This window comes from Halichoerus grypus, chromosome 4, assembly GCF_964656455.1.
Source record: "Halichoerus grypus chromosome 4, mHalGry1.hap1.1, whole genome shotgun sequence".
NCBI classification, from domain to species: domain Eukaryota; kingdom Metazoa; phylum Chordata; class Mammalia; order Carnivora; family Phocidae; genus Halichoerus; species Halichoerus grypus.
The window spans coordinates 52,008,143-52,024,027 of record NC_135715.1 but is presented as its reverse complement, the minus strand read 5'-3'; the positions used below and the strand labels follow the sequence as shown (position 1 = coordinate 52,024,027).

At 40.0% G+C, this 15,885-nt stretch overlaps 1 protein-coding gene across 6 annotated transcripts in view; it reads left to right on the top strand.

Annotated features, from left to right (window-relative positions):
* The window catches only part of VWA8 (von Willebrand factor A domain containing 8), a 348,712-nt gene that overhangs the window by 61,044 nt on the left and 271,783 nt on the right, over nucleotides 1–15,885 (top strand). For 5 of the 6 annotated variants that reach the window (XM_078070311.1, XM_078070309.1, XM_078070308.1 and 2 more), the window contains 5 exons: nucleotides 663–830; nucleotides 5,123–5,287; nucleotides 5,389–5,438; nucleotides 6,592–6,715; nucleotides 8,980–9,084. In XM_078070311.1, the coding sequence (XP_077926437.1) occupies nucleotides 663–830; nucleotides 5,123–5,287; nucleotides 5,389–5,438; nucleotides 6,592–6,715; nucleotides 8,980–9,084 (612 nt within the window). The remainder of the gene's footprint in view (nucleotides 1–662; nucleotides 831–5,122; nucleotides 5,288–5,388; nucleotides 5,439–6,591; nucleotides 6,716–8,979; nucleotides 9,085–15,885) is intronic. The other variant, XM_078070310.1, reaches the window with a different exon arrangement.

Sequence of the window (15,885 nt, the reverse complement as noted above, 5' to 3'; positions counted from 1 at the left end):
CTGGGTGGCTCAGATGGTTATGCGTCTGCCTTTGGCTCAGGTCATGATCCCGGGGTCCTGGGATCGAGCCCCGCATCAGGCTCCTGGCTTGGCGGGGAGCCTGCTTCTCCCTTTCCCTCTGCTGTTTCCCCTGCTTTTGCTCTCTCACTCTCTCTGTCAAATAAATAAATCTTTAAAAAAATATACCTTGCCAAATTATTCTCCATAAGGTTGTCATTTTGCACATAGACCAACCATGAATGAAAATGCGTTTCCTCTTAACCTTACCAACACTAGGTATTATTCTTTTTTAATCTTTGCCAATTTAAAGTTCTAAAAATATCTTGTTTTACCGTGCAACTCTTTGTTAACCAGTGAAATGGAAAATATTTTATTATGCTCATTTGCATTTCATAGTGATATTATTTATTTTCTTAATCTGAAAAATTCTTTTTATATTAAGCATATTTATTTGGTCTTTGTTATATATGTTGCAAGCATTCTCTTTCTAAATAGGCACACAACAAATTCTAATGCCTAATAAAACTAGACTGTGAAGTTACTAATCATCAGCAGTTGCATTATGCATTGACCTCTTCTTCACCTGCTTGCGTTACAAGCAAAATTAGGCCATGCTCTGGCATCTTCCATAGTCTCATATTGCTTTTGTTTCTTGGAAATAGTGTGCGGTCCGTGCAGCCACAGAAGGCAGAACCCTCATTTTGGAAGGCTTGGAAAAGGTGGAGAGGAATGTTCTGCCCGTTTTGAACAACTTGCTGGAAAACAGGGAAATGCAGCTTGAGGATGGACGCTTCCTAATGTCTTCAGAGCGTTATGACAAACTTCTCCAAGTAAGAAAAGAAAAATCCAGCTCCTTTGTCTTGGCTCCTGAGCTGTGGGTGGTGCTATTTTTGGTGAGACATGATTGTATGGGAATGAGGACAGTGTTCAGGTGGCTCATATCTGTGGCAGATTGCTGCACTTCAGTCATGAGCTTGCAGTTTTACAAATTCTTCAGTTTGCAGATCCTGTTAGAAGACCTCTCCGATTTTTCCTTTTTTTTTTTTTTTTGCCAATGTAAGAGCTATTTGTTTCTCTTTTTTTCCCTCCTTTTAATTCTCTCTTCTCTTTCTCCCTCCTTTCCTATCTTCCTTTTCTATCTCCCAACAACCATGTACTGAAAGTCTAATGCCTTCTAGACGGTGCAGGGAAAACAAAGCTGAACAGAGTGTAGTTCTTGGTCTCCAGAAGCTCAAAATCCAGTAGATATTGACAGAAATGAATAAGATATTTAAAAGATACCCAGATGGCCCAAGCTGCCTGGATCTGATGCCTGAGTTGTTTAAAGAGCCTCCTAACAATCCCTGAATCCATTCTGGCTACCCAGCAGCTGTCTGTGATCACTTTAAAACATGGGGCGGAGTAGATCAGACCTCTGTTCTAAACCCAAAGGCCTTCCAGTGGAAAATAGGTCTTGTCTGATCTGGCCTCTTCCTGTCTCTTTGGCCTTATCGCCTGCTGTCCTTTTTTATTCCACTCCAGCTGATAGTATTCTCTTTACTATACCTTAAACCCGCTGGGTGGGCGTTCTCTTAGTGCTTTGCAAGTCCCTTTGCTCTTCCAGAATGGTTTTCTCCCAGATACCTGCCAGGCTTCCATACTCCTTCAAGTCTTTGCTCCAATGTTATGTTTTCACCCTCCTATTTGACATTGCAGTGTCCCCTCTGCCCTCATGCTCCCTGACTCTGCTCTGTTTTCTCCTTAGTCTTCTAACATCCTACAGGAATTATTTCCTTGCTCTGTTTTTAGTTTATTGGCTGCTTCCCTCTGCTAGATTCCAACTTTGACTAGGGCAGGGATTTTTGTCGCCAGTGGTATCTCAAGGTCTTAGAGCAGTGCCTGGCACTTGGTGGCTGCTTGGTAACTATTTGTTGAATGAATGAATCAGTGCAATAAAATCTTTAAATGCTGTGATGCAAGTTGATAGAAAGAGGACCACAATAAGGAGTGTGGGGCCCTTCAGAGGCTTTGGGGAAGGGGTTCATGTAAGGTCACAAAAGGACGAGAAGACAGCCCTTGCTCATTCAGTGCCGTCTGTGCTACACTGGAGCTGTCTGGGATTGATGGCTCTGCCTCGGCATTCTAGGATTCAGTCTCTCTGACGCTTGTGTGGCAGAGATACATGTATGCTAATTTTACTGCCCCAAGTTGGTTACAAATTGCTCAAGAGCAGAGTCTGTGTCTTACCTTTCTTAGTGATACAGCTGATGCAAGCCCAGGACACACTAGGCACTAAATAATAGATGTTGACACCAGAGGGTCTGATTGAACTGATGCTGCATGGCTGGCAGGACCAGAAATAGCTCTTTCTGATTCCTGCTGTGTGAGTCTGTTTTCTCAGAAACCTGTCTTGCTACCCTTTTAGCAGTCTGTTTCTTTACTGTTTATAGGAGTCTCTAGATGGTGTTTTCACTGTGAGGTAGAGTCTTGTTTTGGCTCTATCTGAAGATGACATCATACTAATGTAATTAGAAGAGGATAATTGAGGATTTAATCAGTAAGAAAAGTTAAATTCATTCATTTGTATTGTTAGAGTTAATTTACTGAGATGAAAGACATGTCTATTATTCATTTATTTAAACTTATTTTAAATTTTAATTAATATTCTATAAATAATATGAATTTAAATATAAGAATAGTAATTTATAGTTATTATTTTTAAAGTAGGTCGATGTTATGCAGAACATTTTCTCCTTAGATACTTTCTGATTACAAAAGAACTATTATTGGCTCCTATATAGTTATTTAGTTATTTGCTATTTTTAGTAAATGATTTGGAAGAGAATACTCAGATATGGGATATATATATTTTTTTAAGTATAGTAGTTACTTCACAACAAGAAGTTTGATATATTCTTTATTTGTGTTAGAATTTTATGCAAAGTTATTGAACCATATTACTTTGTCTAAGAATTTGAGATATGGGGTCAAGAGGGTTTTAGTATACAAGGAGTGTTTGTTATTGAGAAGGACGTACTACATTGTTTTTTCCCAATGTAAGTATCAGTATACATGCTTAATTTTCTTTGATAAATGTCATTTCTATATTCATAGCATCTGTCTCATAAGACCCTCAGAGAATATAGGCAAGATCCCTTAACAAAGCACCACTACCTTAAGACAATTTCTATGATAAAAGGATTTCAACACCATAATTTAAGTCCCACTTTTTCTAGCGAGATTCAATATGCTAAATTTGAATACCTCAAAGTTTTAATGGTTTCATAGAGGTGATTTTAGTAGAATTTTGTTATTATGGAAACAGATACAATCAGTTTGTATACATTTTATTTATATCCTGATGAGCATTTTTTGGTAAGTGAAAAAGAAAAATATTCAGCTCTCTGAAGATTTTGCTGTTGGTGTCTCAGGCAGGGCTAGATCCTGACTCTTGTTTTCCATGGTGACATAGCATCACTGTTAGTCCTGTTAATGAAAGTGGGGTCGGGGCGCCTGGCTGGCTCAGACGGTTAAGCGTCTGCCTTCAGCTCAGGTCATGATCCCAGGGTCCTGGGATCGAGCCCCACGTCGGACTCCTGGCTCAGCGGGCTGTCTGCTTTTCCCTCTCCCTCTGCCTGTCCCCCTGCTCATGCTCTCTCTCTGTATCTTTAAAAAAAAAAAAAGACAGTAGGGTCATAATTTTGGTTATGCTTAAAATAATTGTTCATTATGTTTTTAAATGATTTCAGACAATCAGCAGACATTTGTCCTATTATATTTAAGAGATAATAAGTCCTCTCGGGAGCTTGGATTCAGCATGAGGTGGTAACGAACAGAAGTCAGTGCACACATGTTTAATGATAACAGCTTGCATAGGATACAGTGGAGGGGTACAAAACTGGTTCCAATGGAGGGAGGGATTAGAAAGTGATGATGTTGTTAGTGCTAAGCTTGAAATGATGCCTGTGCGTATGCTGTGCAAAGTGGAAAGGGTGTTTCAGGCAAGTGGAGCAGCGTTGGTGAAGCAGCAGGACGTGTCTGGAGGGCCACAGTTGTGAGATGGGGCTGGAGCACAGGGTCAGGGAAGGCGGGCTGAGGGGTGGGAGTGCAGTGCTTGCTGAGCCTGGGAGAATGGGACATGAATCAAGCCAGGAAGGTCCTTGAATGTCACGTGAAGAGCTTCTACACTGTTCTGTGGGTCACATCCCCTGAAGATGTGCTGAAAGCTGAGGACGTGCACGTTCACAGAAGCTTTGTAAGCTATACATCTGAGGACAGTGAAGAGCCATTGATAGGGTCAGGCAGAGAGAGAAGGAATGACAGCTAACAGGTGCCTACTGTGGACCAGTTGCTTTCACACACACTGTCATGTTTAGTTTTCCTAATTGGCACAGGAATGTTGGTGACACTGTTCCCATTTTATCGATGACAAAGCCGAGGGTCAGAGGGTATAATAACATGCTCTTGGTCACTTCATTAGAGTTTACACCCAGTGCTGGAACCAGGGTTTATAACGCCAAGCCCTGTACTGTTTGCAGTCTCAACTCCACCAGATGCTAGTTGCAGGACCATGGGCAAGTTATATAATTCCTTTGAACATAAGTTTGTTCATCCCTAAAAAGGAAATAAATGTTTATTTGCATTCTGGTAAAAGTTAAATGAGCAAAATTCATCGAAAGTACTTACCATGTAGTGAGTTTTCAATACATGTTAGTTGTTACTATTAATACACCTTGGCAGAAATAGACTCATAAACATATATGTCAATTTGAGGTCCATGGGCAGTCTCTGCTCTACCTCTAGGACTACCTTTTTACGTTCCCTGGTCTGAATCAGTATATTTTCCTTACCCTCCTCACTCAGTTTCTCTGAGTGAATGACTACAGCTTAGAGATCTGACCCACATTGCCTTTGTTCCTTGATGTGTTAGCTGCTTCTCCGTTCAACACCAGTCTTCATGTTGGGAGCCTTCCCTGGCGCCCTGATCCTGATTTCACTTTGCTTCCTTCCTTGACAGTTTGGTTTTGAGGTGGTTCTCAAATACAATTTACTCAGCAATCAGGACCTAAATTCCTTAGCCTGGCAGCTCTTGCTGTTGTAATCTGCATCATTTATGCTCTAAGTTTTGATCTCTTTCTTTCAGGCTCATACCAGAACAGAGTTGGATGCTTGGAAGATTGTTAGGGTTAGTGAAAACTTCCGAGTCATTGCGTTGGGCTTGCCCGTGCCTAAGTACTCTGGGAATCCATTAGACCCCCCTCTCCGTTCTCGATTTCAGGCCAGAGATATTTATTATCTACCCTTTAAGGTAAGTATGAACAAGGATAATTTATTTTTAAACAGTTTTTCTACTTATATTTGGTTACTATAAAAACGTTACTATGATTTGATATGTTTCTGTTATTTTAGGACCAACTTAAACTCTTATATTCAGTTGGAGCCAATGTTCCTGCCGAGAAGTAAGTATTTCAGCTACATATACACACATACACAGACACACACACACACATACACACACACACGGAGACATTTATATAAATATTTGGACACTTAACATTGAATTTGTTTATTTGTTTTGCCCATTGATTGATTAATTCGTCCATTCAACAACTATTCTTTGAAGAATTTTTCAGTAGCTTTGGTAAATGCTGATGATAAAGTTAATAAGAAATGATCCTTGGAGGCAAGAAACTCAAGATCTGGTAGAGTTTAAAGATATGGGAGTACATTAGTTTAATATTGTATAGTAAGGGTCATAATTTTAAAAAGGCGTCAGCATTTGAGGTGGGTCCTGAAGAATGAGTACGCTTTTGCCAGATAAAGAATGGAAGTAAGGAATTCGAAGAAGTTATTTTTAAAACATGGGATATGAGAGTGTACACCTTGTTCTTGAGGCTATAAAAAGTTCCTCGTGGCTGGAATTCAGGTTTGGATTGAGAAAGGTCAGAGGGGGAACTGGCAGGATAAATGTGGACCAGGTTGTAAAAAACCTCACATATTGTCATATTTTAGAAATATATCTGGGGACGCCTGGGTGGCTCAGCCAGTTAAGCGTCTGCCTTCAGCTCAGGTCATGATCCCTGGGTCTTGCGATCGAGTCCCGTGTTGGGCTCTCTGCTCAGTGGGGAGCCTGCTTCTCCCTCTGCCTCTGCCCCCCCCAACTTGTGCTCGCTCGCTCTCTCAAATAAATCAATTTTTAAAAAATCTTTAAAAAAAGAAATATATCTGTGTATTTAATCAGCTTCTGAGTTTTATTTATTTATTTTTAAAAGATTTTATTTATTTATTTGAGAGAGAGAGAGAGAGAGAGAGCAGCAGAGGGAGAGGGAGAAGCAGACTCCCCGCTGAGCAGGGAGCCACACACGGGGCTCGATCCCAGGACCCTGGGACCATGACCCAAGCTGAAAGCAGACACTCAACTGGCTGAGCCACCGGGTGCCCCAGCTTCTGAGTTTCAAATGGAATATTATAATATGAAGCTGTTGTTTCTTGAGAATTTAATAGCAAATGTCATCTTTTAGATTAATTAAATTGGCTCAGCTGTTTTATATTTAAAAAAATGAATACATTTTATATATTAAAACTATTAGAATAACATTTAACATCACTTAGTTTTTTTTCCCCTAGAATTTCTCAGCTCCTGTCCTTTGCCACCACTCTCTGTTCCCAAGAATCTTCTACTCTTGGACTTCCAGATTTTCCTTTAGATAGTTTACCAGCTGCAGTTCAAATCCTGGTATGTATAAAATAAATTAATGACTATGTGGGAAAGAACATTTAAAAGTTAATCCTTGGGGATTAATCACTTCAGTTTGCCTTGTCCTATTCGTCTTTAAATATTACAAGACCTGAGATTAATTGGCTCCAGCGCTGTAAACTGTACAGAGACCAGTCACGTGTTCTGAGCTCTTAAAGAGCTTCCAGCTTTGTGTTGTGGGGGGGGAAGCAGACATGCAGCTCAGGTAAAAGTCCCACAGAGGGAGGGAGGACTCAGCCTGCAGAGGCGTGAAGAGCTGGGAGAGGCGTATTGCGGGTAGGCTGTGCCTCACACCTGCCCCAGCCTGACCCGGGAGCTGGGGCTTTCACACTTGGGCACCAGCAGTCATTGCCCAGTGCTCATCGCCAGGGACACCGATTCCCAGGCGCTAGCTGCTCTCTCGGCCTGTAGCAAACTGGCTTCAGGAGTTCAAGAGCAGTCTTCTTTAAAAGCCCTGCTACCGCTGGCTGTTGAAAGGGAAAGGTGAGAGGCTCAGAAAGGGTAAGAACAGATCTGAGGGGTTTGGTGGAGCGTAGACATTGTCCACCACAGTTTCGCAGGGGTCATGACAGTAGTGTCAGAAGTGGTCGAAATGCCCTCCAGGCAGGGGGAACAGCTCGGACAAAGGTGTTGAATCACAAAAGGGCTTGGTACGTTTGAAGAATGCTGAGTTGTATTGCTAGAGCAAGCATGTATGGTGAAGAGAAAGGTGAGAACTTTTGTGTGAAGTGCTTTGCATGGTGAGTGAAGTTGTCTGGATTTTATGGTGGGGAAGAAGGGGCCTATTAGATATTATGAAGTAGGTGAGGTGTATAGTATAATCAGTTATGTGTTGGAGGAAGATACCTCTGCTGGCAGGGAGGAGGGATGGGGAGAGCATGGTGGCATAAGGAGCAAATAGGAAACAGTTGTAACCATCAGTGAGAGATTCTGCTAAGGAGAGCATAATCCCAGGTAGTAGGGATCCTGCCTAGACAAGAGATTTATTTTTAAACTATAGTTGTGATTCGTTTATGTCTCCTGAGACTGAGTTAGGTTTCACAGGTATTGTTTACACTGTTCTATATATTTAGAACAGCTTTTCTCCTCCTATTTATCATAGCTCCTACTTTTCGTTCTTTTTGTTTTTGCTTGGAACTTTTTACTTTGACAGTTCTCAAATCTAAAAAAAAAAAAGTTCGCAAGTAGTAAAATGAACACCCACAATCCCTCAACTAGAATCACCAATTTTTAGCATATTGCCACATTTGATTGCTCTCTCTCTTTTTTTCTGAACCATTTGAAAGTAAACCATGGTCAGTATTCTTATATACTTCAGTGTGCAACTTGTAAGAAGTAGGACGTTCCGCATAACCAGAACCATTAATCATACCCCTCAGCATGTTAACAAGAATTCTATAATATCGTCTAATAGTCAACCTATACTGAAATTTCTCTAGTTGTCCCTGTTAGTAGACTTCTGAAAGTAGAGTGAACAGAATTGGGAATGCAGTTTGACTTGGGGGAAGGTTTTGAGAATAATAAATACTTTCTAACTTGTAGTTTATAACTGTGAGGCTAAGTACATGTGTGTTTGAGATTAACTCAGATTAGGAATAAGAGTGAAGGAGAAGATACTTTGGGATCAGTAGGGTAGGGAAATGTGTTCAGACATCTAGTTTCAGACATGCTGAACAGGGGTCAATGGGATATCTAGAGTCACATCTGGGCAATTGGGAGTTCAAGTCTAGAGCTGAGGAAAGCGGTCAGGATCAGAGACAGAGACAGGGGAGCCATTAACAGATAGATATCAACTGCAAGATGGGAGTGGGTGAGCTTACCCAGGGAAAGGGTGTGAAACAAGAAGAGAAGAGGAAGCAATGAATATTTACTTTTGTAGACTTCTGGGGGCGCCTGGGTGGCTCAGTCGTTAAGCGTCTGCCTTCGGCTCAGGTCATGATCCCAGGGTCCTGGGATCGAGCCCTGCATCGGGCTCCCTGCTCGGCGGGAAGCCTGCTTCTCCCTCTCCCACTCCCCCTGCTTGTGTTCCCTCTCTCGCTGTCTCTCTCTCTGTCAAATAAATAAATAAGATCTTTAAAAAAAAAAAAAAAACAAAAAAAAAATACTTTTGTAGACTTCTGGCAAATATGAGAAACCTATTAGTTATTGTTTATAAGGCAATTTCAATGTCATATGCATTTCAGATAAATTTTCTGTGATTATTTTAGATGTTCCTCATTCCTATGTATTTTTGCCCTAAATAGGATTCCTTTCCTATGATGTCAATCAAACATGCAATCCAGTGGCTTTACCCATACACTATTTTACTAGGACACGAAGGGAAGATGGCTGTGGAAGGTGTTTTAAAAGTAAGTATCTTGGGACACCTGGGTGGTGGCTCGGTTGGTTAAGCGTCTGCCTTCACCTCAGGTCATGATCCCAGGGTCCTGGGATCGAGTTCCGCATCGGGCTCCCTGGTCAGCAGGGAGCCTGCTTCTTCCTCTGCCTCTGCCTGCAGCTCCCCCTGCTTGTGCTCTTTCTCTCTGACAAATAAAATCTTAAAAAAAAAAAAAAAGTAAGTATCTTATATGTTAACTAACTTGAATTTAAATTAAAAAAAATAAGTGCTTCACTTTCCTTTCTTTTTCCATTGTCTCTTCACGTGCCATCTTTCTTCCTTTCCCTTGCCTTCCCTTGCTTTTCCCTTTTTCCCAGGCAGAGAGGCACGGGCATGCCAGTGATAGGGAAGCAAGGACCGAGGTGGCTGGTGTGGTTGGGACATGGACCACGTTGAACAAATAAGTAAATCAGTTGAGCAAATGAGTGAATATATTGAGGATTATGAGAGCTGTGTTACTTACTGTTGGAAAAAGAATCTATAAACATAGAAAGGGAGAAGGAAAGAAAGACTCCTGAGGTGTTAGATTGGAATTGGAGGAATCAGAATGAACTCATGTTTTTTTCAATATATGTAAACAGAGTAATAGGTATAGATTGTGTATATGTGAATGCAGACACATATTTTCTAGCTCTGTCCTCTAAGAAGGCCTAAAAACTGACACTCCAGTGGCAATGATCATGCCAAGTGCCGAGACATTGGTTTCTAAATACCACACTTCCTAAAAGGAATCAGGACTCCTAGGAAGTAGGGCTGGTTCAAGGCTCAACACAGGGGAACTACGTGATGAAATGAACCGAGATCATCTTATTGTGCCAGAAAGCAAGGAAATGTCTAACAAATGATGTTGACGTGCCAAAAGTGATAGAGGAGCCAGCTTGAAGTGCCTCCCACTGGCTAAAATTTGGGACAATTTTAGCATCAAAATAAACAAGGATAACAATTGATTATAAACCATTGAACAAAATAGGAATCTCTAAGTTCATATTGATACAAATGAATAAATAAATACAAGGGGGAAAAGAAAAATCTCTTGAATAAATGCAGAAGGAATTATATAAACAGAAAAATCACCATTTGGCAACCATCAATGTGGCAGTTGATTTAGGCAGGAGTCATCAAAGGTTTTAAAGCTAGTGGGTGGAGGTTCTATGAAGAATAGAATATTGGGGTGCCTGGATGGCTTAGTCAGTTAAACATCCGACTCTTGATTTTGGCTCAGGCCATGATCTCAGGGTTGTGAGACTGAGCCCCACGTTGGGCTCCATGCTCAGCAGGAGTCTGCTTGAGATTCCCACCCCCCACCATGTGTGTGTACGCTCGCTCTCTCTCTCTCTCTCTCTCTCAAATAAATAAATAAATAAATAAAATCTTCAAAAAAAAAAAAAAAAGATAGGATATTGATGTAACCTAAGAATATCTCCTACCAAAATACGCAGTTGACTACAAAACAAGAAAATGATACTTTTATGGTAAAGGCCAACTTGACCAGTTGGGACAAATTGACAGTGTCCCTCCCGAGTGTTAAGCTGAGAAGAGCTCAGCCTCATTTCAGGGATATTCTGGATAAGGACTCACGGTGTGTGTTTGGCCGTGAGAAAGTATGGTATAGACCTAGGTTGAGGGCCATCTTACATAACGAAAGGCCTGTATTCTTGAGAATTGTCCAGTCCATAAGAGAGAAGAAACTGAGGAAACTACTTCAGATTAAAAGGGACTAAAGAGATATGATGGCTAAACCCAACATGTGCTCCTATGTTGGATCCTGGGCCAGATAGGAGAAAGTGACATTGTTGACACAGTTAACCTTGGATTAGATAGCAGTGTTCTATTAAATGATTTCCTGATTTGGAAGCTTATGTGGTGATTACACTGGCCAGAGTTCTTATTTTAGGAAATAGGAACTAGAATGTTTAGGAATGATGAGGCATCATATCTGCAGCTTGCTCCTCGGTGGTTCAGTAAAAGACCAGTGATAATGGTCTGGTGTGGGGTTGCTGCTGGGGGTAGGAGGGAGGGAGTAAATGTGCTACAGTGGTAATCATTGGGAAATCTGAGTGAAGGCAAAACAGAAGCTCTTCGTACAGCTGAGTCCTGCAACTTTCCTGTAAGTTTGAAATTATTTTAAGATAAAACATTTTAAAAAGTGAATATCCACTAAAAAGTGTTTCAAAATAAAAAAATTTTAAAAATAAATATAACTAATATAGCACTAAGGTAAAATTTATCTGCCTATAACTTAAATTATTAACTTGAAAAGTAAGCACTTTATATAAAACTACGGAAATTGCTGTAGACCTGTCATTTAAACTAATTAAGTTCTTATTTTTATCTTAAGTGGTTCATAATACATGGAACCTGATTTTCTTTCAAAGCATGCATGGCATAATTTCCTCATTGTATAGTTTAACGGTAGTGTTTTCTAAAGGGCCAGTCACAATATATATTATCTTATAACTATATATTTGAACATGTTGACTCTTGGTAGAGATTTATTGACTTACCAAATTAATTCCTTTTTCTGAAAAACAATTTTTCTTTTTCTTTTACAGTTGGCTTAAGGAGCAGATTTCTAAGGAGTAGGTAGAATGTGAACACTTAAGTTGTTTCTATATGTATAGGCCCTTCATTTTCTGGAGGCCAGGATTTTACCACCTTAGGCAAATGGAGCGGTATTTGTTTCTTTCCTATCCCAAAATCTACAAAGGGAGTACAGAAAGAAGTATTCTTTTTTTGTTTTGTTTTGTTTTATTATGTTATGTTAATCACCATACATTACATCATTAGTTTTTGATGTAGTGTTCCATGATTCATTGTTTGCGTGTAACACCGTATTCTTTATGTAGGTAGTAATAGTGAGAACTCAGAAGTAGATTCTAGGTACGCTAGCAGGTTTTTTTTTTCCACATATCAGCTAGCCAAAGAAACATTATTTTCATTGATTGGTGGTGTCAATAATGATAATAATAATAATAGTAGTAAAAAAATAAAACTCATAAAAAGCTGTTCCTCACAGATGCTGAGAAGTATAGTTGGGGACAGATTCTAAATGAAAAGCATAAAGAAGCAAAGGGAAAATATAACTACATAGTTCACTTTAAGTTTTATTCTTGGCACTGAAAAAAAGAATTAGAATTCATCTTTGATTTAATCAACATCTGAACTAAGTTGGCATCATCGGTCATTGAAATAGAGCACACAGTGTTTAAGAAAAAGGCTGTGATTCCAGATGTGCTCCCTCGATGCCTATCAGCACAGTGCCCAACTCCTGCAGAACAAGGGTAAATAGTCAGGGATGAAGAACATGTCATGGGAAGGTCTGATAAAATGAAGCAATGTAAACTTTTTTGTGACAAAACTGAAAGAAGATATTCAGTGCCTGCAAGAGTCAGTTATGAACGAAGGTATTTATTTTTATAAAGAAGCCTCTTTGATGTGTTTCTGATCTCTAATTTCAAAACTAGTCATACAAATTAGACTTCCAGTGAGGATGGCGGAGTAGCAAGATCCTAAGCTTACTTTGTCCCCTGGATACAGCTGGAGAACACCCACGTCAGTGTAAATCACCCAGAAAACAACCTGAAGACTGGCAGAATCCACTCTCTGGCCACATTGAAGTGGGTAGGAAGGGGGGAGATGTGGTCAGGAGCTAAATGGACCTGGGGGACTCTTTGTGGCAGGGAGGGACACCTTGGGCTCAGAGAGAGGAAAAGAACAGGCCCTCACACCAGGTACGCCAGGCACTGGAGACCTGCACAGGGAAGACAAATCTCCATAACTTTTGGCTTTGAAAACCAGAGGGGCTGATTTTGTGAGTTCTTACAATTAGCAGGGCTTAACACCTGGAACTTGGAAAATCTGTGGGCTCAGCTCTGAGAGGGTGACAGGAATCTGAGTCCCCACCCTTAAAGAGACAGCATACCAAATAGCCCCACAGAGATACAGCATAGAAACAGCAGTTTGAAAAATACTGGAGTATATGGGAGGGAGATTTGTTTACTAATTTCAGAGCATGTGCTAGAGAAATAGGGATGCTTGGCAGACCTCTCCAAGAACAAAAATGCTGGCAGGTACCATTTCTTTCCCCCACCCCCCAGCCTAGATACATGGACACCTTCGAGCACCAGCACACCCTACTTAACTTGCTAATAGTGCGCCCTGCCCTACATTCTGTGGACGCACCCCCTCCAGTACGTCTTGGCCAGAGCACACCCAAAGTAGTGCCACAGGCCTAGCAGTGTGCAAACATATCCAACAGGTGTGAGCAGCACAACAAAGTGACTCTTGCCCCAGGTTGGCCCAAGGTGGCCCCAGACTGGTCCACCAACAACACAGGGATCAAACCCTGCACACAACAGGGAAGGAGAGCCATTGCAGATGACTGGGTTGAAGGCAAAAGTGGCTCAGCCACAATAGTAGGGTGGTGCACACAACACGGGTAGGAGATACCCCTGGAGTGCCAGGTTCCAATAAACAGGGGACTTTACACAGCAGAGCACTACAGGACCTCTTCTTCATATAAGGCCACTACTTTTAAGAGCTGGAGATGTAGTTGACTTTCCTGACACATGGAAACAAAGAGTTAGACAAAATGAGACAGAGGAATATTTCCCAAATGTAAGAATAGGACAAATTCACAGCAAAAGAGGTAAAGGAAATGAAAATAAGTAATATGCTTGATAGAGAATTTATAATAATGGTCATAAAGCTACTCACTGGACTTGAGAAAAGAGCGGAGGACCTCAGCGAGACCTCTAACAAAGAGATAGGAAAAAAAAAAAAGAACCAATCAGAGATGAAGAATTCAGTAACTGAAATTAAAAATACATTAGGTGGAATAAATAGTAGATTAGGGGAAGCAGAAGAACGGATCAACGGCCTGGAGGACAGAGTAATGGAAGGCAATCAAGTTGAACAGGAGAGAGAAAAAAATAATAGAAAATGAAAATAGACTTAGGGAACTCAGCAGCACCATCAAACATAATAACATTTGCATCACAGGAATCCAAGAAAGAGAAGAGAGAAAAGGGGGCAGAAAATTTATTTTCAGAAATAATAGCTGAAAACTTTTTGAACCTGGGAAGAAAACAGAAATCCAGATCCAGGAGGCACAGAGAGCCCCCAACAATACATTAAAAAAAAATCATTCCCCCACCGCAATCAAGTGGGATTTATTCCTGGGAGACAAGGGTGATTCAGTATTCACCAGCCAATCAACGTGATATATCCCATCAATAAGAGAAAGTATAAAAAACATATGATCATTTCAATAGATATGGAAAAAGCATTTGACAAAGTACAAATCTGTTCATGATAAAAACCCTTAACAAAGTAGGTGTAGAGGGAACATACCTGAACATAATAAAGGCCATGTATGAAAAACCCACAGCTAACATCATATTCAGTGGTGAAAAATGGCAGGATTTTCCCCTAAGATGAGGAACACGACAAGGATGTCCACTCTTGCAACTTTTATCCAGCATAGTACTGGAAGTCCTAGCTATAGCAATCAGACAACAAAAAGAAGTAAAAGGCATTCATATTAGTAAGGAAGAAGTAAAACTTTCACTATTTGCAGAGGACATGATATTGTATAGAGAAAACCCTAAAGACCGCACCAAAAAACTACTAGAACTGATTAATAAATTCATTAAACTCACAGGATACAAAATCAATATACAGATATCCTTTGCATATCTATACACTAAGAGTAAAGAAGCAGAAATAGAAATTAAGAAAATCCCATTTACAATTGCCCCAAAATCATAAAATACCTAGGAATAAACTTAACCAAGGAGGCAAAAAAAACCCCTATACTCTGAAAACTATAAAACATTAATGAAAGAAATTGAAGATGACACAAATGGAAAACATATTCCATATTTATGGATTAGGAGAACAAATATTGTTAAAATGTTCATACTACTCAAAGTAATCTACAGATTTAATGCAATTCCTATCAAAATACCAACAGCATTTTTCACAGATTTAGAAAAAACAATCCTAAAGTTTGTATGGAATCACAGAAGACCCCAAATAGCCAAAGCAATCTTGAAAAAGAAGAACAAAACTGGGATCACAATCCCAGATTTCAAGATATACTGCAAAGCCATAGTATTCAAAGCAGTATGGTACTGGCACAGAAATAGACACATAGATCAATAGGATAAAATAGAGAGCCCAGAAATAAACCCACAATTATATGATCAATTAATCTTCAACAAAGAAGGCAATAGGCAATGGGAGAAAGACAGTCTCTTCAACAAATGGTGTTGGGAAAACTGGACAGCTACATGCAAAAGAATGAAACTGGATCACTTTCTTACATCATATATAAAAATAAACTCAAAGTGGATTAAGGACCTAAATGTGAGATCTGAAACCATAAAAATCTTGGAATAGATCACAGGCAGTGATTTCTTTGACATCAGCCATAACAACATTTTTCTAGATATGTCTCTTGAGGCAAGGGGAACAAAAGCGAAAATAAACTATTGGGACCGCATCAAAATAAAAAGCTTCTGCAAAGCAAAGGAAACAGTCAAGAAAACCAGAAGACAAACTACTTAATGGGATAAGATATTTGCAAATGACATATTCAATAAAGGGTTAGTATCCAAGATATATAAACAGTTTATACAACTCAACACCAAAAAACCCCAAACAATCCAATTAAAAAATGAGCAGAAGACATGAACAGACATTTCTGCAAAGAAGATATACAGATGGCCAACAGACACATGGAAAGATGTGCAGCATCATTCATCCTCGG